This window comes from Pteropus medius, unplaced genomic scaffold, assembly GCF_902729225.1.
Source record: "Pteropus medius unplaced genomic scaffold, Ma_sr-lr_union100, whole genome shotgun sequence".
Lineage (NCBI taxonomy): Eukaryota > Metazoa > Chordata > Mammalia > Chiroptera > Pteropodidae > Pteropus > Pteropus medius.
Genome location: NW_024350397.1, coordinates 3,770,108 through 3,794,824, shown reverse-complemented (window position 1 = coordinate 3,794,824; position 24,717 = coordinate 3,770,108). Strand labels below are relative to the sequence as shown.

Genomic DNA, 24,717 nt, shown 5'->3' with positions numbered 1-24,717 from the left:
TCAGCCATAAGAAAAGATGAAATACTGCCATTTGTGCCAACATAAATGGATCTTGAGATAATCATGCTAAGTAAAATAAGTCAGACAGAAAAAATTCGGAACTATATGATTTCACTTATATGTGGGATATAAAATGAAAACAATCATATGATCATTTAATACACGCAGGAAAAGCATTTGACAAAATCCAGAATTGATTTATGATAAAAAAAAAAAAAGCTCTCAGCAAAGTGGGACAAGAGAGAACAACACATCGACATAACAAAGGCCACATGACAAACCTACAACATACTCAATGGTGAAAAGCTAAAAGCATTTTCTTTAAGATCAGGAACAAGACAAGGATATCCATTTTCACCATTTTTATTCAACATAATATTGAAAGTCCTAGCCACAGAAACTAGACCAAAAAAAAAAAAGGCATCCAAATTGGAAAAGAAGTAAAATGGTCATTATTTGCAGATGACATGATACTGTAAAGAGAGAACCCTAAAGACTCCACCAAAAAAAAAAAAATTAGAACTGATAAATGAATTCAGTTAAGTAGCAGGATACAAAATTAATATTGAAAAATCAGTTGTGTTTTTATATACCAATGATGAACTATCAGAAAGAGAAATTCATAAAACAATCCATTTATAATTACATCAAAAAATAAAATACCTAAGAATAAATTTAACTAAGGAGGTCAAAGACCTGTACTCAGAAAACTATAAGACCTTGAAGAAAGAAACTGAAGAAGATACCATGCTTACGGATAGGAAGAACTAACATCATTAAAATGTCCACACTGCCCAAAGCAATCTACAGATTCAGTGCAATCCCTATCAAAATACCAACGGCATTTTTCACAGAACTAGAAACAAATGATTCTAAAATTTATATGGAACTACAAAGAACTCTGAATAGCCTAATCAATCTTGAGAAAGAAGAACAAAATTGGAGGTATCATGCTATTTAATATAAAACTATACTACAAGGCCGTAGTAATCAAAACAGTATGCTACTGCCATAAATACAGACATATAGACCAATGGAATACTATGGAGAACCCAGAAATAAATCCACACCTAAATGGTAAATTAATTTCTGACACAGGAGGCAAGAATATACAATGCTGTAAAGATAGTCTCTTCAATAAATGGTTTTGGGAAAACTGAACAGATACATGCAAAAGAATGAATCTGGATCACTTTCTTACAACATATACAAGAACAAGGTCGGAATGGATTAAAGATTTAAATGTAAGTCCCAAAACCATTAAACTCCTAGAAAAAAATATAGACAGTAAATCCTTTGACATTACTCTTAGTAATATTTTTTTGGCTATATCTCCCTAGGCAGGGGAAACAAAAGGAAAAATAAACAATTGGGACCACAGCAAATTAAACAGTTTTGCAGAGCAAAGAAACCATCAACAAAACAAAAGATAATCTACTGAATAGGAGAATATATTCACCAATGATACATCCAATAAGGAGCTAATATCCAAAATATATAAGTCATGCAACTTAACACCAAAAAAGCAAATGATTCGATTTAAAAATGGGCATAGAACCTGAGCAGATATTTCTCCAGAGAGGACATACAGATGGACAATAGACATATGAAAAGATACTCAACATGACTAATCATCAGGGAAATGCAAATCAAAACTACAATGAGATATCACTTCATGTCTATCAGAATGGCTATCATAATAGACAACTAGATAAAGAGAAAGTGGTACATATATACAACAGAATATTACTTGGCCATAAAAAAGAAGGAAATCTTGTCATCTGCAACAACATGGAGGGTCCTAGAGGGTATTATACTAAGTGAAGTAAGTGAAACAGAGAAAAAGAAACACCATATGATTTCACTTCTTTCTGGAATATAAAAAACAAAATAAATGAACAAACAAAATAGAAACAAACTTATACACAGAGAACAAATTGATAGATGCCAGGTGGGAGGAATATTAGGAGGCTGGTTGAAAAAGTGAAGGGATTAAGAAATACAAATAGGTAATTACAAAATAGTCAGGAAGATGTAAAGTACAGCATAGGGAATATAGTCAATAATATTGTAATAACTATGTATGGTGTCAGGTGATCACTTCGTAAGTTAAATGTCTAATCACTATGTTGTGCACCTGAAACTAATATAGTATTGTATGCCAACTGTAACAGAAAAATAAAAAATTATTAAACATGAACAAATTAAGTCTATTTTGTCTGATATAAGTATAGCTATTCTAGCTATCTTTGGGTTTCCATTTGCATGAAATATCTTTTTCCATCCTTTTACTTTCAGGTATGTGTATCCTTACATCTAAGGTGAGTCTCTTGAAGACAATATGTAGATGGGTATACAGATGCGTCCTGTTTTTTTATCTATTCAAGCACTCTATGTCTTTCTATTGGAGAATTTAGTCCATTTACACTTAAATCAATTATTGACAGGTATGTACTTATTGACATTTGTTAATTGTTTTCTGGCTGTTTTGTAATTCCTCTCTGTTCCTATCTACTTCTCTTGCTTACGTTCCTGATGATTTTGTAACTTTCTGTAATATTAGGTTTAGATTCTTTTCATTTTCTTCTGTGTAACTATTATAGTTTTGTGGGATTTTTGCTTTATGGTTACCATGAGGCTCATGTATATCAGTGTATACGTATACGTATACGTATATGTATATGTATATGTATATGTATATAAATATGAAGAAAGGGGAACTCTTTTGCACTGTGGATGGGAATGTAAATTGGTACAGCTACTATGGAAAACAGTATGAAAGTTCCTCAAAAAGCTAAAAACAGAGCTACTACAAGATCCAGTAATTCCACTTCTGGGCATTTATCCAAAGAAAACAAAAACACAAAAAGATACATCAAAAAGATACATGCACCACCATATTCATTGCACCATTATTTACAATAGCTTAGATATGGAAACAAACTAAGTGTACATCAATGGATGAATAAATAAAGAACCTGTGAGATAGATATAGAATAAATAATCTGTTTTCTATATATATATTTATATTTATATTTTTATATATATATATATATCTACACACACACACACACACACACACACGCACACATATATATAGAGAGAGAGATCTATCTACATACACATACACACAAAGGAATATTATTCATTCATAAAAAAATGAAATCAAGACAAACACTATATGATCTCACTTATATGTTGTAACTAAAAAAAAAAACTCAGAGATACAGAAAACAGATTAGTGATTTCCAGAGGTCAGGGTTAGAGGCAGGCAAAATAAGTGAAAGGAATCAAAAGTTACAAACTTTCAGTTATAAAGTATATTTACAGTCCAGGTGATATAATATAACTATCATCATGATAGTTAATAATATTGTATTGCATATTTGAAAGTTTCTAAGAGATTAAAATCTTAAAAGTTCTCATCATAAGAAAAAAATTCTGTAACTTAGTATGGTAACATACATAACTAAACTTATCGTGTTAATAATTTTGTAAAATATACAAATGTTAAACCATTATGTTGTACACTGGAAGGTAACATAATGTATATCAATTATATCTAGATATAAATAAATAAATAAATAAATAAATAAATAAATAAATATAAATAAAAAATATTATTTTATATCTGAGAAGTTTGTCTTGGCACAGCTATCCTGAAAATAAAATGTCAACATTTGTATGCCTAAAAAAAAGAAATCACTAACAAAATCAATACACATTTAATTTACAGATTAATATTCAAGATAAAAATGAATATGCCCAGAAATTAAAAGGTAAAAATACAAGCAATAAAAGACATAGAAAATTTTTTAAAGTAATAGATACAAAGTAAATGATAATATAAAAGATTAAGCTCTTATAGCACACATTTCTATATTTTGGTTATTTCCTTACCCGCGGACTTTCTTGGATTTTAGAATTTCTCTTTTGTCCACTTGAATCTGCAACTTGTTCTTTTGTTGTCTCTGTCTCCGATATATATTTCAAATCTTCACCTTTAACTTCTGTTTTATGAATATTCCTTTCCAATGTTGTCTTGTTCTTCTCATCATTTCTAAGCAACGCTCCTTGATTTAGGAAATACTTAAGTTGTTGCTTAGCTGTTTCAGCTTCCTGTTTTTTAAAAAAGAACCATTTATCAAGCATTATTCCTGTGATATTTTCCTGCCAATATTATAACGTTCAGGGATCTGCATATATTCATGCCCATATTACTTCTCAATTTTATTTTTACTGAATTGAAGAAACTTAAGTTAAACCACTAATGTAACCCACAGTTTAATAAATCCTCAAAATTAAAAACTATGAATAAACATCTTCAACTTTGAGGGCTATTTTTATAGCTGAGAGATTCTCCTGCTGTTGTTTTTTTAAAGGCCATAATTATTATATAGGCACAATAAAAGTTAATAAAAGGTATACATTATATACGAAGTGCTGGATTGTAACCAAGATAATTGACATCTATAATAACAAATAATAAAAGAAAATGTGGAAAATAATTGATTTCTTCTAGAATAAAATTTTTCTTTAAGATATTTTTTATGTTTTTTAAATTTATTTAGGAGACTGGTTAATAAATTATATAGGTTTCAAGTGTATCATTCAATAATACATCATATGTATATTGCATTTTAAAATACATATAATATTTTGTGTGAAAGAATATTTAGATCAACAAAATAAAGTTCACAAATAATCTCACCACAAATAGAAAACTGTTTACATTTTGATATTTATTTTTTTAAATATTTCTGAATATAACTAATGCATTTATATGTATTTTTACTTTTTGTCTATATCGGATCATACTATACATACCATATAATATGACCTTTTCATTATATAATGTCATCGATATGTTTTCATGACAACAAACAGAAGTACATTAAATAATATACCTTTAGTAAATTTCTTATCAATGCACATATTAGTAATTTAAAATTTTTGTTATTAAAAATTTTATATTATACATACTTGTGCAAAATCTCTGTACATTTTTTTCTTCTTCACAGTATTTTTTTAGAAGTGGAACTGTTTAATGAAAAGGATATGTTTTTCTAAGTCTTTTGCTCTATACGTTTCTTCTAGAAAAGTACCAATCCATACTGATAACAGAAATGTATGAAAGGTTTCTGATTTCAGCACAAATATCAGATATTTGTCAAAAATATTAGATATTTCTGCTTGTTAAAGTTTTACCAAAATGTAGGTAAAAAAATTCTACACCATAGTTATTCTAAATTGCATTTATTTGAAGAGTGAGGTCGAATATATTGGTTTGTATTTAACGAGCAACGCCGTGTGTTTCTAAATTACCACTTGCCTGTTTGTGTCCTTTGTCTATTTGGGAGGAGGGCTATTTATATTTTTTTATATTTGTAAAATATGTTCATATCAAACATTTTGTAGAAATTTTCCATTTATTTTTATATCTCATGATTTTTTTACCATAAAAATGTTTTAAATTTATATATGAAATATATAAATATATGAACATATTTCTTGGTGGTTTAATACTTAGAAAACCTTGCTCTAGCCAAAACCAGATAATTGTTACCAAGTATTTCTGCTAATATCTTTATAGTTCATTTATTACTTTTGTATCTTAAATCAATCTGCAACTTATTTTGGTGTATCATATGAACTAAGAGACCTAACTATTTTTTCATAGTAATTTACTTTTTGTGACTATTTTATCTTTCTACAAAAAATTTTAATAACTAAAACTATTAAATAATAAATTATTATAGTCATTTGAATTCGTTTCTTGTCTTTTCATTCAGTACCAAATCCAGAACCACATTGCTTTAGTTATTGTAGTTTTACAATATATATTGATTTAAATGAGCAAATCTTTGTTATTTTGTATATTCGCCAATTTATTATCTCAATATATCCTATAATAATTTTGTTAAACTCAAAAATAATTCCATTTATATTTAGAAATAAATTGCATTAAGTTCGTATATCAATTTGGAGAAAGTAGAAAATTGAAATATTTATAATATTATTAAAACTAAAAATATAAATTGCTTCTTCATTGTTCATCTATATCTTTCAGTAAAGTATATTTTTCTTCATCTATAACTCTATTTCTTGTTAAATATACTATCTTAATATTATTAATAAAATTTTTCTACTATATTTTCTAAATGATTGCTTTTGTCTTGTATCATTCTATGTTGTTTCTTTGTTTTTATTTTTCAGTTCCTATACAAAATTAGTTTCGGGTATATAACATAGTGATTAAATTATTGCTTCTAATAAAAAGAAAATCTGTTGCTTCTTATATCAGTTGTCCCAGCCACCTTTTTGAACTATATCATTAATGAATTTGTGTATTATTTTGCATTTTTCAGAAGGAAACTATATAATATACAAATAATATTACTTTTATGGACCCACTTATAAAAATGGAGCTTCTTTCTCTTCTTATTATATCATTTAGCAACAATTTGAAAAAGAGCAATAAGAGCCAACATCCCAGTTTAACTAAGTTTAATCGGAATGCCTAAAGTATTTTACTTTTATGCATAATATTGTTTCAGTTTGAAAGAGATTTCTTTTGTTTGAATAGCAAGTTTACTTTATTCTAGCTTATTGCTTTAGATAAAAATGAATGTTAAATTTTACTAATATATTCCCAGTGAATAAAATAAATATGCTTTAAACCTGGCAAAAGAATATAGACCTATTAGTAAACAAGGTCAAAATTATTCATTTAAAAAGTTCTTTATAAATTGGTACAGCCAAAATGGAAAACAATATGGAGGTTTCTCAAAAAAACTAAGAATTGATCTATCATATGATCCAGCAATCTCCCTATTGTGTATTTATCCCAAGGACTTGAAAACCCATATTCAAAAAGATATTTGCACACCGATGTTCATAGCAGTATTATTCACAGTGGCCAAGACATGGAAGCAACCGAAGTGTCCTACAATAGATGATTGGATAAAGAAGCTGTTGTACATATAGAATATTACTCAGCCATAGAAGAGATGAAATACTGCCATTTGTGACAACATGGATGGACCTCAAGATAATCATGCTAAGCAAAATAAGCCAGACAGAAAAAGTTGCAAATCACATAATATCACTTATATGTGGGATATAAACCTAAAAGCAACAAATGAACAGGACAAATAAACAGAGACTCATGGGCACGGACAATAGACTAGTGGTTACCAGAGGGGAGAGGGAAGAGGGGAGGGAGGATGGGAGTAAGGGAGAAGGTAGACAGGGTAAAGGGGGTCAAATATGTGGTGACAGAAAGAAATCTGACTATGAGAGATGAACACACAGTGTAAACATATATATGCCTTACTGTTAAAGTGTACAGCTGAAACTTATTGAATTCTGTTAACCAATGTCACCATAAAAAATAAATTAAAAATAAATAAAATAAAAATAAAAAATTCTTTATAGATATTTCCTTCACTTGTTAACAATTTTAAAAGGACATGATATCTTTTACCTGTAAAGCTTGCTTCAGTTTTTCCTGAAGGACTTTGTTCTCAGTTTCCAGAGTCCATGCTACTTCCTAGGATATAAGGGGGGAGGGGGGTATTCACTTTTGGTACTTTCATTTTTATTAATTTAATGTTAAAATTATTACCTTTCTAAAATCTATATATAACCATGATGATTATTTGAGCATACACATTTATTGCACACTTCCCAGGCATGAGGGTGGGTAATTTCTGTAGCTATAGCTTCTTATTGTATTGATTTTTCATAGGTAAACTAACTTTAAATCTACCAAATTGTAACTACAGTAAATTAAACATTTAATTTTTCCTTTTCTCTAGGCTTGAAATATTTAAAACACAAACATTTCAAATTTCATAAAAAGCAAATTTACTCTTAACACAAAATAAACATAGTTCTGACTTTGTGAGAATGAGTGGATTCTATTACACATGAAATATCTCAAATATTCTTCATCAGATACAAGGCACTTTGAAAAACCATACCTAAAGTTCCCAGTTCTGTTTCTGGTATAGCAGGGAAAATTCCTACTGGACAACCCTGCCACACATAACAACCATAAACTATGAACAAAATACAAATATCAACCTGGAAAGCAACCAAGAGTAGGTAGATTCTTGAGAGAAGATGACACTGGAAGAAGGAAAGAGTCCTAAGTAATATTCTTATTTTTATTTTTTTATTTTTTGGCTTCTAGTCTTGAGGCCAAACCCTATCTGAGTTGGGCATGGCACCTAATAGCTGATATAAAGCCTGAGATTTTAGATCTTAAAAACCAAACAGCAGAGTTCAGGGCAATCACAGCCACTGGAAAGGTTAGGGGGAAATCACAAAAAGAAGAGAGACAGATACAGGAAGCCCCAAATTATTTTATAAACTCTGCCTAAATCTCCCTCTGACCCCTGAACCACATAGGCAAAAGGAAGATTCTAATTAGTCCGGCAAAAGATTTTTTTTTTAAGTACAATTTGAGTTTTTGTCTAAATACAGAATCTTTATTTTGCATCCAATCCTGTTAATTATATATTAAAGCAAGACAAATGAACAAAAGTAATATTGATCATTGGAAGAATATAGCAAAATCCAGACTTTCAATATGACATTCCTAATATCCAAGATAAAATTTAGAATCACTTGACATTTGAAGAAATAGGAAAATTAGACTTACTCTTAAGATAAAAGAAAACCTACAGATTAATCCTAACACAGCCCAGATTTTAGAATTAGCATATGAGAATTTTAAAGCAACTACTATAACAATATCCAAAGTAAAGGAAAATATACTCGCAGTGAATGTAATTGTGGAACTATCAGCATAGAAATAAAAACTATAAAAAATTAGACAAATGAAAATTGTAGTGCAGAAAAATATATCTGGCTAAAAAAAGGAGCAGATTGGATATTACAGTGTAAATTGTCAGACCATTTGAAGATACAACAATAGAAAATATCTAAGACAAATAAAACAATGATTGGGAAAAAATGAAGAGACTAAAAAACATTTGGAATAATATCAAATATCTAACATATAATTGCATTTCCATAAGGAAAAGACAGCAAGGGAATGGTAGAAAAAGTGCTTGAAAAATTAGTTGAAAATTTCCAAAACTTGGTGAAATTTACATACTTAAGATGCTCAGCAAACCCCATGTTGATGTATATATAGAAAATCATGCACACAAAATTTAGAATCAAACTGTTGAAAACCAAGTAAAAAGAGAACATCTTGAGAGCAAAGTATGATGACGTTCAAATGAAATGATCATTTGAATGACTACTTCTCATCAGAAAAAAATAAAGTTCGAATGAAAATGGAAAAACATCTTACAATATAGAGCAAATATTCTACTTCTGAAACAGAGTTATTTTAAGAAACAAAGGAAAACTTTAAATCTACATTTTTATTCTCATTGAAATTGTAGAGGATGTAGTATCTATAAAAACAGAAACAGGTAATAATGGGGACAAAAATAAATCTTCTAGGCACTGTTCAAGAGATTGCCATATATGATCTATGAGGTGTTGAGGAAACTCATATCCATAAACAGTCAGAGAAATATAATAAACCATCTGATGGGACTGAGTAACTTCACACAGGAAGACCAAATTGAACAATCTAAAGAGGTATCCCTACTAAAACAGAACTAAAGAGACAGACAGAAAATAATTAGGAAGAAAACTAGAACTCTGACGGAGATCTCTGATGTATACAATTAGAGCCATGATTTGGAGTCTCCTGAGATATTTTTAAAAACATGATTTTTTTAACATAAAATTTCAAGAAAAGGTGAAAAGGAGAAAGCCTACTTCTGGGAATAGATCTAGAAATATTGTAAAGTAAATGGAAGAAATATCTCATAACACAGAAAAAAAAACACACTTCTATCTTCTACTAAAAAGATAGAAGACTTAAAGAATAAATCTAGGACTCGTAATATTTAAATATTAGTTCCAGAGGGAGAAAAGAAAGAAGATAGATAAATAATAATGAAATAAATAGGAAAACAATACTTCCCTGAGCTGAGTAAAAATAAATAAATAAATAAATAAAATAAGATCTGGTAAAATTTCTAAACTTCAATGAGAAATGAGAGCAAGAAGTAAGGGGACAGGGTCCCAGAGAACATCAAACTACTCTCCTCACATCTCCCCAAACTTTCGTTGAGAGAAAAATAATATACTATGTTGTTTAAGCAATTAAATTATATGGGGTTCCTTTATATAGCAGCCTAGCCTATTCTCTAACTAGTAAAGATATAGAGACTTAAAATAATAAAACAAATTTAGATATAATTGAATTTTATAAAGAGAGAAAGAGAGAGGGGGGAGAAAAAAGAGAAAGAGAACATATGTAATAGGGGTGACATCAGAAGCATGCCAGATCTTTCTGCTTGAAATAACTATGAGACGAACATCTAAAACTCAACAAATTACACCCAAAATATACACAAGCATGTCTAAGCAGGTGATCTGTGCATAAGAGCATCCAGAGGTCAGAACCGTGGAAGTCAGGCAGTAGATTGGGAGGAACATTCTACCCACCACCAGACATTTGAAGAAGACCGCCTGAATATTCCACGGCTGAATAAAGCCACATGAGTGACCCCAGCTGATACAACAGAAAGCAGGGAAATTATGATATAGTAATTGAGAATATGAAATTCTAAAACAGGAATGATTTTGATTTAGATATAACAATATGTGGAAAGACAACGACTTGAGGGAACAAAGGCTAATAAGAAAAATTCAAGTGCTTGAGTGTAATAGGAGTTTTGGGTTAAGGAGAGGAGTAGTAGGAAGTGGATTTTGAGTAAGAAATAGCTTATTGAAGAGTATTAAGAATGACCCACATGGTATTATTTGTTTAAGATCATTCTGCAAGCTATATGAAAGACGAATTTTGGAGTAGAGATAGAATTTTGCAGTCAGAGAGAACAATTAGAGAGTTTATAATAATTTAACTCAGTGATAATCAAACTAGTTAATTATAAGTTATATGAATTTTTTAGACTTGTAAATTGTAATTCTTGTAATCTAAAGTTTACCACTGCCAAATGGTAAGATTTAATTTTATAAAAATATTAATCTTTTCAAATTTATATAATAATGTAATACATTTCTAATCAGAATTTAAAAAGGACTTTTTTAAAAGGGAGAAATAATTTGAAGATCACATAAAACTTACCTGTAAAATCATCTAAGAGCCATTTTAAAAAAACAGTAGCTCTTTGACTACTTTTCCAATTCTTTTTGAGATTATTGTGCATCTATTTTGGTAGTCTATATTTTATTCATTTCTAATGACTTTTTTTCAGTTTATTGCTTGCAATTTTACATTATGTTATTAGGGTTCAACTTTTCTTTTTTTTTTTTTTTTTTTTTTTGTATTTCTGCTTCTACCCTTTTGCCATTTCTTTTTTACTTACAAAAGCATTTGTTTTTTGTTTTTTGTTGTTTGTTTCTTTTCTTTTTAGTCAAGTTTGTCAAGGGATTACATATAGATTTTTTTCAACTAACTGGTTTTGGGTTCATTTAACTGTTCTACTTTTTCATTTCTTATTGCTGTTATTGTTTGTTTTCTATTTAGTTACTTTAACCTTTATCTTTATTAATTGTTTCTATCTCTTTTTCTTTATTTTTAGTTTCTTTTCAAATCTGCATTAATTGTATATGTAACTTATTTGTTTTTACTTTTGTTTAATAATAAACACTATAAGGTATATATTTTTCACTGAATACAAATTTATTTGTATTTTATAGGTGTCGCTGAGTTTTTATTTATTTCAAAAAATGTTTTTAGTTTACATTTTTAGCTTTCTCTTCAGCTTGAGCTCCCTGCAAGAGGAGAAGGAGAGAAGAAGTTGCAACCTGTTCCCTGAACAGCCCTGCCTGAGGGATCTGTGAGCTCCACACGAGCAGCAGAACACAGAGATTAGGGCAGAAAGTGAAGCGAGGACTAAGAGCAGAGGGGTAACACCTGGTTCTTAGTAGCCGCAGTTGTGAAGTGCTAGGCTGAATCACGGAAATAGCAACCCCACCCACCAAACAAGAGGGTACCCTCCCCCGCATATCCGCTAAGTCCAAACAACTCAGAGCCCTAGGGGAATTTGAGCAAATGCTACCGAAATTATCATTAATACAGACAGGGACTGAGATCGAGGGTAGTCATTATGATTGAATATTTATAAGAAAAAAAAAGCATTATTAAGTCTCAAAGCCAGTATCTAAGAGGATCAGATGACACCTATTGGAAATCAAAAGTAAAACACTGTCTTAGCAACAGGCTAAAGAGAGAACACTATATAATAAATATTCTTTCTGGGCGGGGGAAGCAGGATACTCTCCTATTAATGCCCAGGCAGAGAAATAGTTCATTAAATGGCATGAACAACCAAGGTGACAGGCGTTCAGAAAGAAAGAGAACAACCTCCAGAAAATAAGCTTAAAGATATAGAAATATGTGATTTAAATGACAGAGAATTCAGGATGGTACTTCTGAAAAAAACTCAATGAGATCCAAAATAATATCAACAATTCCAAGAGTTGAGGGGAAAAAAAAAAAAAACTAGATCAGCAGAATGAGTTTTTTAGCATGGAGACTGAAACCCTCAAAAATAATGAAACAGGACTTCTGGAGATAAAGAACACACTAAAAGAGATGAAACATGAAATAGCAAGCTTAGAAAATAGAGTTGACCAAATATAAGAAAGGATCAGTGATATCAAAGACTGAAATTTAGAAATAATTCAGAAGAAAGAAGAGAGAGACTGAAGAAAAAAAAAATGAAAGATGAACACAAGAATTAGCATACACCATCAGGAAAGGAAACATAAGAATAATGGGTATTCCAGAAGGGGAGGGAAAAAAGGAAAGATCAGAGAACATTTTCACACAAATAGTTCATGAGAATTTCCAAATCTAAAGAATGAGTGTGAGCTTAGAATTCAAGAAGTCAACAGAACACCCAATTATCTCAACCCAAAGAAGCCTTCTCCAAGAACATTGTATTAAAATTATCAAAAATCAATGACAAAGAAAAAATGCTCAGTGGAGCCAGTGAAAAGAAGATGGTAAACTATAAAGGTAAACCCATTAAGTTATAGTCAGACTTCTCAGCACAAACCTTACAAGCCAGAAAGGACTGGAATCAAATATTTAAACTATTAAATGAAAGGAACTACCACTCATGAATAATATATCCAGCAAAGCTCTTCTTTAGAAAGGAAGGATAATTAAAGAACTTTCCAGACACACAAAAATTGAGAGAAATCTCTACTACAAGGCCTACATTACAGGAAATACTGAAAGAAGTCAGTCCACCTAAAACGTAAAACATACAATCTCACAAGAAGAGAGAAAATCTGACCAGGCCCATTACTACCAAAAAAATCAATAATCAAAAGCTTCCAAGAAAACATGGCTTCATAGGTGAATTTTACCAAACATTCAAAGAAGAATTAATACCTATTCTTCTCAAATTAATTCAAAAAGTTTAAGAGGAGGGAAGTCTTTCTAACTCTTTTTATGAGGCCAACATTACCCTGATTCCAAAACCAAAGACAGTAAAAAAAAAAAAAAAACTATAGGCCAATATCTCTGCTGAACATTGATGCAAAAATCCTCAACAAACTATTAGCAAATAGAATTCAGCAATACATTAAAGAGATCATATGCCATAACCAAGTGGAAATTTTCCTGAGATGCAAGATTGGCTTAATATCAGCAAATCAATTCTGATATTTGGAGTAATTGTCATACTCCATATAAACAAAATTAAAGATAAAAATCATATGATTATATCAATAGATGCAGAAAAAGTATTTGACAACATCTAATATTCATTAATGATAAAAGTTCTCAGTAGGAATAGAGGGAACATATCTCAACATAATAAAGCCCATATATGACAAACCTACAGCTAACATCACGCTCAATGGGGGAAGACTAAAAGCATTTTCCTTAAGATCAGGAACAAGACAAGGATACTCACTTTCACCACTTCTTTTCAACATAATATTGGAAGTCCTAGTCCAGCAATCAGACAAGAAGGAGAAATAAAATGCATCCAAATTGAAAAGGAAAAATAAAACAAGTAATGCTGTCATTATTTACAGATGACTTGATGCTATATAGAGAGAACCCCAAAGATTCCACTAAAAAACTGTTCAGTGAATTCAGTAAAGTAGCAGGATACAAAGTTAATATTCAGAAGTCGATTGTACTTTTATACAATGATGAACTATCAGAAACAGAAATTAAGAAGACAACCTTATTTATAAATGCATCAAAAACAACAAAATACTTAGGAATCAAATTAACAAAGGAGGTAAAAAACCTGTACTCGAAAATTATGTCATTGAAAAAAAATTGAAGAAGATACAAATAAATGGAAGCATATACCATGCTCATGAGTAGGAAGATACAACACTGTTAAAGTGGCCATACTTCCCAAAGTGATCTATAGATTCAATGCAATCTCTTTCAAAATACCAATTGCATTTTTTCAGAGAACTAGAACAAATCATCCTAAAATTTATATGTAACCATATAAGATCTCAAATAGCCCTGGCAAGCTTGAGAAAGAACAACAAAGTTGGAGGTATCACACTACCTGATATCAAACTATACTACAAGGATATAGCAATCAAAACAGCATGGTACTAGCATAAAAACAGACACACATAGATCAGTGAAATAGAATAGAGAGCTCAAAAATGAACTCATGGCTATATAGTCATTTAATCTATGGCAAAGGAGGCAAGAATACATAAAGACAGTCTTTTCAACAAATGGTGTTGGGAAAACCAAACAGATACATGCAAAAAACTGAAACTGGACCACCTTCTTACATCTTATGTAAGAATAAACTCAAAATGGATTAAAGACTTAAATGTAAGGCCTAAATCTATAAAACTTCTAGAAAAAAGTATAGGCAGTAAACTCTCTGATATTGCTATTAGTAATTTTTTTCTGATATATCTCCTTAGACAAGGGAAACAAAAGAAAAACAGATGGGACTACATCAAATTAAAAAGTTTTTACACAACGAAGGAAACCATCAACAAAACGAAAAAACAACGTACTGAATGGGAGAAGATATTCGTTTATGATACATTTGACAATGGGTTAATATCCAAAATTTATAAAGAACTCATACAACTCAACAAACTCAACAACAACAACAAAAATCCAATTTAAAAATGGGCAGAAGACCTGAATAAGTGTTTCTCCAAAGAAGACATACAGATGGCGAAAAGACATGAAAAGATGCTCAAGGTCACTAATTATCAGAGAAATGCAAATTAAAACCACAATGAGATATCACCTCACACCTGTCAGAATGGCTATCATCAACAAACAGCAAGTATTGGTGAGGATGTGGAGAAAAGGGAACCCTCCTGCACTTTTGGTGGGATTGCAAATTGGTACTGCCCCTATAGAAAAGTAAAAGGAAGGAAAAGGAAGGAAGGAAGGAAGGAAGGAAGGAAGGAAGAAGGAAGGAAGGAAGGAAGGAAGGAAGGAAGGAAGGAAGGAAGGAAGGAAGAAGAAGGAAGAAGGAAGGAAGGAAGAAGGAGGAAAGGGAGGAGGAGGGAGGAGGGAGGAGGAGGAGGGAGGAGGAGGAGGAAAAGGAACCTTTTCAGGAGGGAGGAAGGAAGGAAAAGGAACCACACACAATGCAGCCCTATACCAAGGTATACAGTTGGCAAGTAAACCTTGGCCTAGGTTTCAACATCCATTTATGCTGTAGCCCACTCCCTTGTTCAAGGTACAATTTGCACCATGTAAAGACAGCCTTGGGTCCAAATGAATTATTTTATCTACATACTTTAATGTTAGAATACTTGCTGGAATAATGATCCTCTAAAAGGTAAACTAAAAAAAAAAAAAAAAAACCTGAAATACAGTTTTATATATCTTATTAAGCATTTTATAAGCATTATAATTACTTGGGCAAATAGTTAATAATAATCGTTTCTATTATCCACGCCTGCCTAAAGAAGCAAAACTAAATATATCTTCACAAATTGCTAATGCTGAGAAGGATTCAGAGAGCCACGTTTGCAGTTCAGATTTCACTACCAATTTGTTCTCTAATCCTAAACAAGTCACTTTTATATTCTATTAATTTCTGTAAAATGGCCTAGATTAGTTATGGTTTATAATGGAGTTTTAGAGGAAGGAGATAAATTCCCTTAAAATTTTCATTAAATCTATAGACTTTCCCCAGAAAAAAAATTATACCTACACAGAAAATTTTGACTAAATTTATAAAAAATGTTAAATGACACTAGCTGCTATAGATTGAATGTTTGTATCTCCCCATACCTCAAATTTCATATATTGAAACCTAATCCCTAATGTGACGGTATTAGGAGGTGGGACCTTTGAGAGGTAATAAGGTCATGAGGGTGGTACCTTCATGAATGGGATTAATGACCTTATAAAAGAGACTCCGGAGAGCTCCTTGCCCCTCTACCCTGTAAAGACACAGCAGAAGGTGGTCATCTGCGAACCTGGAATCAGGCCTTTGCCAGATACCAAATCTGCTGGAGCCTTAATCTCGGACTTCTCTGCATCCAGAACTGTGGGAAATAAATATTTATTATTTAAGCCGCCCAGTCTTTGGTATTTTGTGATAGAAGTCTGCTATGGTCTGAATATTTGTGTCTCCCACCCCACTCCACCGCCACCACCACCACCACTACAAAAAAAAAAAAATCATCTGTTGAAATACTAAAGCCCAATGTGATGGTATCATGAGATGAGGCCTTTGGGAGGTGATTAGGTTCATGAGAGCAGCTCTCATGAATGAGATTAATGCCCTTATAAAAGATGCCAGAGAGGGCTCCCTTGCCTTTTTTGCCATGTGAGAATATAACAAGAAGTCTGCCACCCAGAAGAGGTAGCATGCTGATCTCAAACTTCCAGCCCCTAGAACTGTTAGAAATAAATTCTGTTTAAAAGTTAGCCAGTTTTTGATATTTTATTAGAGCAGCCTCAATGAACTAAGACAGAGCCCAAATTAACTAAATCACTAACTTCAAGACTTCTAATATTAATAATGTAGTGAGATTACAATAATTTTTTAAATATATAAAATGCTGTTCTGTATAAACTAAGCTCATAAGTAAGTGTGATAGGAAGAATTCTAAAATGACCTCCATGATCCCCATCCCTGACGTTATGCTCTGTATACTGCATTCCCCTTTAGTGTGGCCTGTGATTTGCTTCTAGCCTATAGGTTATAGCAAAATAATGAGATGTCACTCCCTTAACTAGATTGCATTATATAACTAAAGTGACAAGATGTCACTCTCACGACTGTGTTATATAAGACTATGTCTTAGCAAATATGAGAGACTCTTGGCTGGCATTAAAGAAGCGAGCTGCTATGATGTAAACTGCCTACGGAGAAGGCCACATGGCTGAGTGTCTTAGTCCTACAACTGCAAGGAACTGAAGTTTGCCACACCTGCTTGAGCTTGGAAGAACACCGCCAGTTACACAATGAAATAGAGCCTACGCGATATCTTGATTGCAGCTTGGTGAGCCCTTAAACATAGGACACAGCTAAACCCTTCTCAGACTCCTAAACACTCATACTGTGGGACTATATACATTGTTTTAAGCTGAAAATTTTATGGTAACTTGTTATGTAGAAATAGAAAACTAATACCGTAAAGTTGAACATTTTATATTCAGTATCCCAAGCAGTATTTTCTTCTCAAATTTATGTTATCTGATCTTTAAATCATTCAGATCCATAACATGGGACACAACTTCCGATACTCATTGAAATGAATGGTATGATGCTCTGATGGTTATTTAAAAATTAACTATAACAAAAGAAAAGTATTCCAAAGTGAAGATGAAATAAAGAGTTACTTGTATTCCTTTTATTGGATCACATTAAAAAGGGGGGCTACATAATTTATAATTTCTGAAGAACTTTTTCTTATTTTCTTCCTACCCCTTTTATACCTTCTTGAGATAGATAAAGATATTGTTTTGCCCACTTTAATAATGGAAAACATGAAGTTCAAGTAAGTTAAAGGGACTTGTTCAATGTCACATAACTAGTAAGTCTCTTTTCATTACTCCCAGTATGATGTTCTTTCCTCCAAGATATTACCTGTATTTGAATAAAACATAATTTTCATAACCTTGACAGTAAACATACCTGGATTTACCACCTTATTTTCTGAAACTCACTGAGAAGAGTTAACCAACAAGAAATTTAGTACACACACACTTATATTCACCTACGTAGTAATGTCGTCTATACATATAATTATCAGAGCATTTATTAATCAAATGTTAATATATAGAGAGAGTATGTTACCTGGGCTTTAAGAAAATCTTTTGTTTTAAGCTCTTTGACTGAAGACTTCTTCCTATAATTAAAAATGCTTTTAAATATATCATGATGTTTCCAAATTGCAAGATTATTTTGCTTTCTTGAGGAATACTTAAATCCTTTATAAAAAAAGAAAATTTTCTATAGAAATTCATATTTTAAAAAGCCATAACATCCATATAAGTTAAATGATAAACAATTAAATAACATTTCTCAAACTAACTTCTCATTGGTATGATTAAAATATGGAATTATAAGATGGAGCAAAGATTTTCAAAGTACATTGGTCCATTTTTTTCTTCTCTGGTCATCTTTTCTTCTCTAAGTCAAAGGTGAAGGTCATTTGCCCAATGATTTTCTTTTCTGAATTACTGGAGCTCTATAAAGATTAAATCATAATTTCTTTTTAAACTACATATTTATATTAGGATTTGACCAAGCCAATTCAAAATGCAAAATTATTTTATATTAATAAAGTATTCACTTAATAAGGCCACTGTACAAAAATCCACATATATAAAAAATAGATAATTGTTTTTATAAAATAAATACAATGAAGAAGTTCAGTTAAAAAAAAACAGACTAGGGAGTTAACATACAAGTTACACATTATTGGTAGATCATCAAGGACATGATATATATTCTTTCCTCTAAATTATTTACAGATTTAATTCTGTACCTATTCCTAAATATCTCGAAGTTCATTCTCTTCCCCTTTAGTTCCTTGTTTTTCCCTTCTCAGTTTTCTCCCACAATCATATTTTAGTTTGTTTATAAAACTGTATACAGTTATGAGCAGCTGAATCACAAAGATATGTTCTGAAAAATCCATCATTAGGCAATTTCATCATTGTGCAAACATCACAGAGTGCACTTACACAAACCCAGGTTATATGATATAACCTATTGCTCTCAGGCTACAAACATGTACAGCATGTTACCATAGGCAATTGTAGCACAATGGTATTTTGTGTATTTGTGTACCTAAATATATCTAAACATAGAAAAGGTGCAGTAAAAATATGGAATAAAAGATTTAAAATAGTACACCTATATAGAGCACTTATAAGTTGAGCTTGCAGGACTGGAAGTTGCTCTGGGTGAGTAAGTGAATGGTGAGTGAAAGTGAAAGCCTGAGATATTACTATACACTACTGTAGACTTTATAAGTACTGTGCACTTAGGCTACACTAAATTTATAAAATAACATAAGATTAAATCAAGAACAAGAGAAAATGATGTAATTAAGAGACATGGTAAACGTGAGGTTGCTGCTGGCATAACATGGCATACTGTTTTACAGTAAACAATTTTTTATAAGTAGAAGAAGTACATTCTTACATAACAATAGGAAATTTAACTTTGGGTGGTAAACACACAATGCAATATACATATGACATATTATTGAAATGTACACTTGAAACCTATTTGATTTTATTAACCAATCGCACCCCAACAAATTTAATTTAAAAAGTATAGGATAGTAAATATGTAAACCAGTAATATAATCGTATATTATCATTATCAAGTATTATATACCATTTGTAATTGTATGTGGTATACTTTCATATACTGGAGGCACAGTAGGTTTGTTTACAACAGCATCAACACAAACATGAGCACTGCATTGGGCTATGATATTGAATTGCTACAGTATCACTAGGTGATAGGACTTTTTCATATCCATTACAACCTATGGTACCATGGTTGTATGTGCAGTCTATTATTGACCAAAACGTTATGTGGTTCATAACTGTATTTGCTAATGTTAGGTTTTTTAGAAACCTATTAATAAATTATGTTTATATTACATAACTTATAACTTGTATAAGAATGAAAATATAAATTATCAAGGAAAGTAAATATTAACAGGTATCTTTATGTCTTACTCTTCTGAATCCTCAGATTTTTCTTTGGTATTTTTCTTCTCCATTTTCATAGTTTTTTTTATCCGATCATATGTAGGCTTTGTTTTCTGTGTCTGTTTCTATAAACCAGAAATAGTTAAAGATAACATATTATAAGGAAATATATGATAATATACATTACTAAGATTTCTACTTTATTTTGAGAATCACTATACTGTTTTTCAAAGAACATTATCTGAATAGAAGCCAAACAACAGTCAGAATGTTTATTATAATGCTTTACTAAATATAAGTTGTACATAAGTTAATACATATAAAACTCTTCCAAAATAATCAAAGAGGATGCAATACTTCCCAACTCATTTTACAAGGCCAATATTAACCTGATACCAAAACCTGGTAAAGATAACACAAAAAAAGAAAACTACAGCCCAATATCTCTCATGAACACAGATGCAAAAATCCTAAATAAGATACCTGCGAACAGAACACAGTAACATATTAAAAAGAAATCATCCCAGGGGCAGGGGATGGTTCGACATACACAAATCTATTAATGTGATACACCACATTAACAAATCAAAAAATAAGAATCAATGATCATGTCAATAGATGCAGAAAAAGCCTTCAACAAGATACAGCATCCATTTACGAACAAAACATGTAACAAAATTGGTATAGAAGGAAAGTATCTTAACCTAATAAAGGCCATATATGACAAACCCTCGGCCAACACTATACATAATGGTGAAAAACTAAAAACCTTTCCTCTAAGATCAGGAACAAGGCAAGGCTGTCCACTATCCCCACTGTTATTTAATATAACATTGGACGTCCTAGCGAGTGCAATCAGACAAGAGAAAGATATAAAAGGCATCCAAATAGGAAACGAAGAAGTTGAACTGTCACTATTTGTGGATGACATGATTCTCTGTATAGAAAACCCTAATGACTCCACAAGAACACTACTAGAAACAATAAGCAAATACAGTAAAGTCTTTGGATACAAAACCAACATGCAAAAATCCATAGTGTTCTTATACTCTAATAATAAAGTGTCAGAAAAAGAAGTGGCAAAAATAATTCCTACTGCAATTGCTACAAAAAGAATAAAATATCTAGGAATAAATTTAATGAAACATGTGAAGGACCTATATAATGAAAACTACAAGACCTGATTAAAAGAAATCAAGACTACACAAAGAAATGGAAAGATATTCCGTGTTCTTGGATTAGAAGAATCAACGTAGTTAAAATGACCATATTACCTAAAGCATTACACAGATTTAATGCAATCCCCATGAAAATCCCATTGGCATTTTTTAAAGAAATAGAACAAAAAAAACATCAGATTTGTATGGCAGCACAAAAGACCCTGAATTGCCAAAGCCATCCTGAGAAAAAAGAATGAGGCTGGAGGCATCACTCTGCCTGACTTCAAACTACACTACAAAGCAACAGTAATCTAAACGGCATGGTATTGGCAGCAAAACAGACACACAGACTAGTGGAACAGAATTGACAGTCCAGAAGTAAACCCATGTTTATATGGGCAAATAATTTTTGACAAAAAAAACAAAAAAACGTACAGTGCAGAAAGAAAAGCCACCTCAATAAATGGTGCTGGGAAAACTGGAAAGCCACTTGCAAAAGAATGAAACTAGACTGTTGTCTATCACCACATACCAAAATTAACTCAAAAAAATTAAGGACCTGAATATAAGATCTAAAACAATAAAATACAAAGAAGAAAACGTAGGAACTAAACTCAAGGACCTTGGATTTAAAGAGGATTTTATGAATTTGACCTCAAAGGCAAGGGAAATAAAAGCAAATATAAATGAATGAGACTGCATCAAACTAAAAAGCTTCTGCTCAGCAAAAGAAATTGTCAACAAGGTAAAGAGACAATCATCCAAATGGGAAAATATATTTGCAATGCCTCCGATAAGGATCTATTTTATTTTGAGAATCACTATACTGTTTTTCAAAGAACATTATCTGAATAGAAGAAAAACAACAGTCAGAATGTTTATTATAATGCTTTACTAAATATAAGTTGTATATAAGTTAATACATATCAAATTCTTGAAAACCCATATCTGAAAAGATATTTGCACAATGATGTTTGTAGCAGCACTATTCACAGTGGGCAGGACATGGAAGCAACCGAAGTGTCCTACAATAGATGATTGGATAAAGGAGCTGTGGTACATATATACAATGGAATATTACTCAGCCATAAGAAGAGATGAAATACTGCCATTTGTGACAGCATGGATGGATCTCAAGATAAATCATGCTAAGTGAAATAAGCCAGAAGAAAAAGTTGAAAATCACATGATATCACCTATATGTAATATATAAACCTAAAAGCAACAAATGAACAAGACAAACAAACAGAGACTCATGGACATGGACTATAGACTAGAGGTTGCCAAAAGGTAGGGGGTCAGGGAGGAGGGGGGGAGGTAGACAGGTAAAGGGGATCAAATATAGAAGGGGAAGGGGAGGGTGAAGTGGGTAAAGGGGATCACATATATGATAGTTGAAGAAAACTGGACTTTGGGTGGTAAACACACGATGGAATATACAGATGTCAAATTATAATGTACACCTGAAAATTATATAATTGTATTAACCAATGTTACCCCAATAAACTTAATTTAAAAAATGAAAAAGAAAAGAAAAAAAACAACGCAAGCCAGTAGACAAAAGACCAACATCTTTAGAATATTGGAAGGAAAAAAAAAAAAGTCAACCTAAAATTCGTTATACGGAAAAAATATATTTCAAAACTGAAGGCAAATAAAAAAGGTTTTAGAAATCAAAGTCAAAAGTATATATCAGTAGCAAACCTACACAACAAGAAGTGATAAAAGAATCCTTCAAGCAGAAGAAAAATGGTACCACATAGAAAAAGAAAATACATAAATTAAGAAGAACGCCAGAGGAGAGACGGGAAAACATGGCGTAGATGATAAAGGCTTTTTTCATCCCTCTAGCGACCAAATCAAAGTTGTGACAGAAACACGGAGCAAAAAGCAAAGAAAATCTCATTGGGATCTAGATGAACATAAGCACTACAACTAGAGAGAGAAATAATTATTCGACCTGCAACAGTAGAAGGTAGAAGAGCAAAGACGCGAGCCTGCCCAGACAGAGCGGCTGAGTGGGACAGAGGCTGCAGCAGCGGTAGCCGGAAGCTGCAGACACCTCTTAAAGGGGCCATGTCCGCGAGTGGACTTTCGCAATGAAAGACCTGCTCGCTCTGAGCACCAGTACCCAGTCAGCCGCACAGGTGACACCAGGAACTTATAGAGAGACACTGAACTGTCAGAGTGAGGGCCGGAGGCAAGGCTCTCTCCTGGGCAGAAGTGCTGGTGATATCCATTGTTCCTCTGTTGAGCTCTCCCCCTTCTCAGAGTGTGGATTCAGTGCTGCCATAGCCATGAAGGCATCAAACTAGATAACAGAAGTCAATCTGCCCAGAGGAGTCCCTGAAACTCCACCTCCCCAAACTCGTGGCTCCACCCAAGCCACATCCAGTTGTGTCCTCGGCATGTCCTGTGTCCCTTGCTGAGCAGCTCCAAGACCTACACCGGTGGCAGCTGACTGCAGTTTCTGGCGTGGCCTCTTGAGGCAACTATAAGCACAGCATCTGTGGATTGCTTGCTGAATTTTAACATGTGGCCCTGGAGGAACACAGGGTAGGGCTAAACATGGCTTGCAGCTGAATCTCCCTCAGAACTGTGCCACTGGACACCTACTACACAAAGCCACGCTAAGACCAGGAGAACAGGATCTTTGCTTAGTACATAGACACAGACACAGAAAGTCAGCCAAAATGGAGAGACAAAGAAGCAGAAACCATATGAAAGAACAAAACAGAGATCCAGGAATAATGGAGTCAAGCAATATACCAGATGTGGAGTTCAAAACATTGGTTATAAAGATTCTCAATGAACTTAAGAGAAGTGTAGATAAATTCAGTGAGAACTTTAACAAAGAGATTACAAAAACATAAAAGTAAAAATGGAAATTATAAAAGGGAACCAATCAGAAATGAAGAACACAGTATCTGAGATGAAGAGTATATTATAAGGAAAAAACAGAGTGGATAAAGAAGAGAATCAAACCACTGATATAAAGGATAGGGAAGCCAAGGACACTCAATCAGAATGGCAAGAAAAAAGAAGCCAAGACTATAATAAAATTTAAAGATCCTATGGGACACTTTAAACGTAAAAATATCTGTGTCACAGGTGGGTACCTGAAGGTAAACAAGAAGTTGAAGAGCTATTTGAAGGAATAATGGTGGAAAACTTCCCTAATCTGGTGAAAGAAATAGACATAAAACCCCAAGAAGCTCACAGAATTCCAAAAATCAGGAACCCAAAGAGGCCCACATCAAGACACATCATAACTAAAATGCCAAAGATTAAAGACAAAGAGAGAATCTTAAAAGCAGCAAGAGAAAAGCAGGTAGT

General features: G+C 32.1%; 1 protein-coding gene across 1 annotated transcript in view; it reads right to left on the bottom strand.

The window, feature by feature from the left end:
* Positions 1-24,717, bottom strand: part of CCDC7 (coiled-coil domain containing 7) — a 166,766-nt gene that overhangs the window by 70,561 nt on the left and 71,488 nt on the right. The window contains exons 12-15 of the mRNA XM_039839666.1: positions 20,249-20,334; positions 18,345-18,396; positions 7,487-7,552; positions 3,901-4,119 (exon numbers count right to left, since the gene is read on the bottom strand). Of these exons, the coding sequence (XP_039695600.1) occupies positions 3,901-4,119; positions 7,487-7,552; positions 18,345-18,396; positions 20,249-20,334 (423 nt within the window). The remainder of the gene's footprint in view (positions 1-3,900; positions 4,120-7,486; positions 7,553-18,344; positions 18,397-20,248; positions 20,335-24,717) is intronic.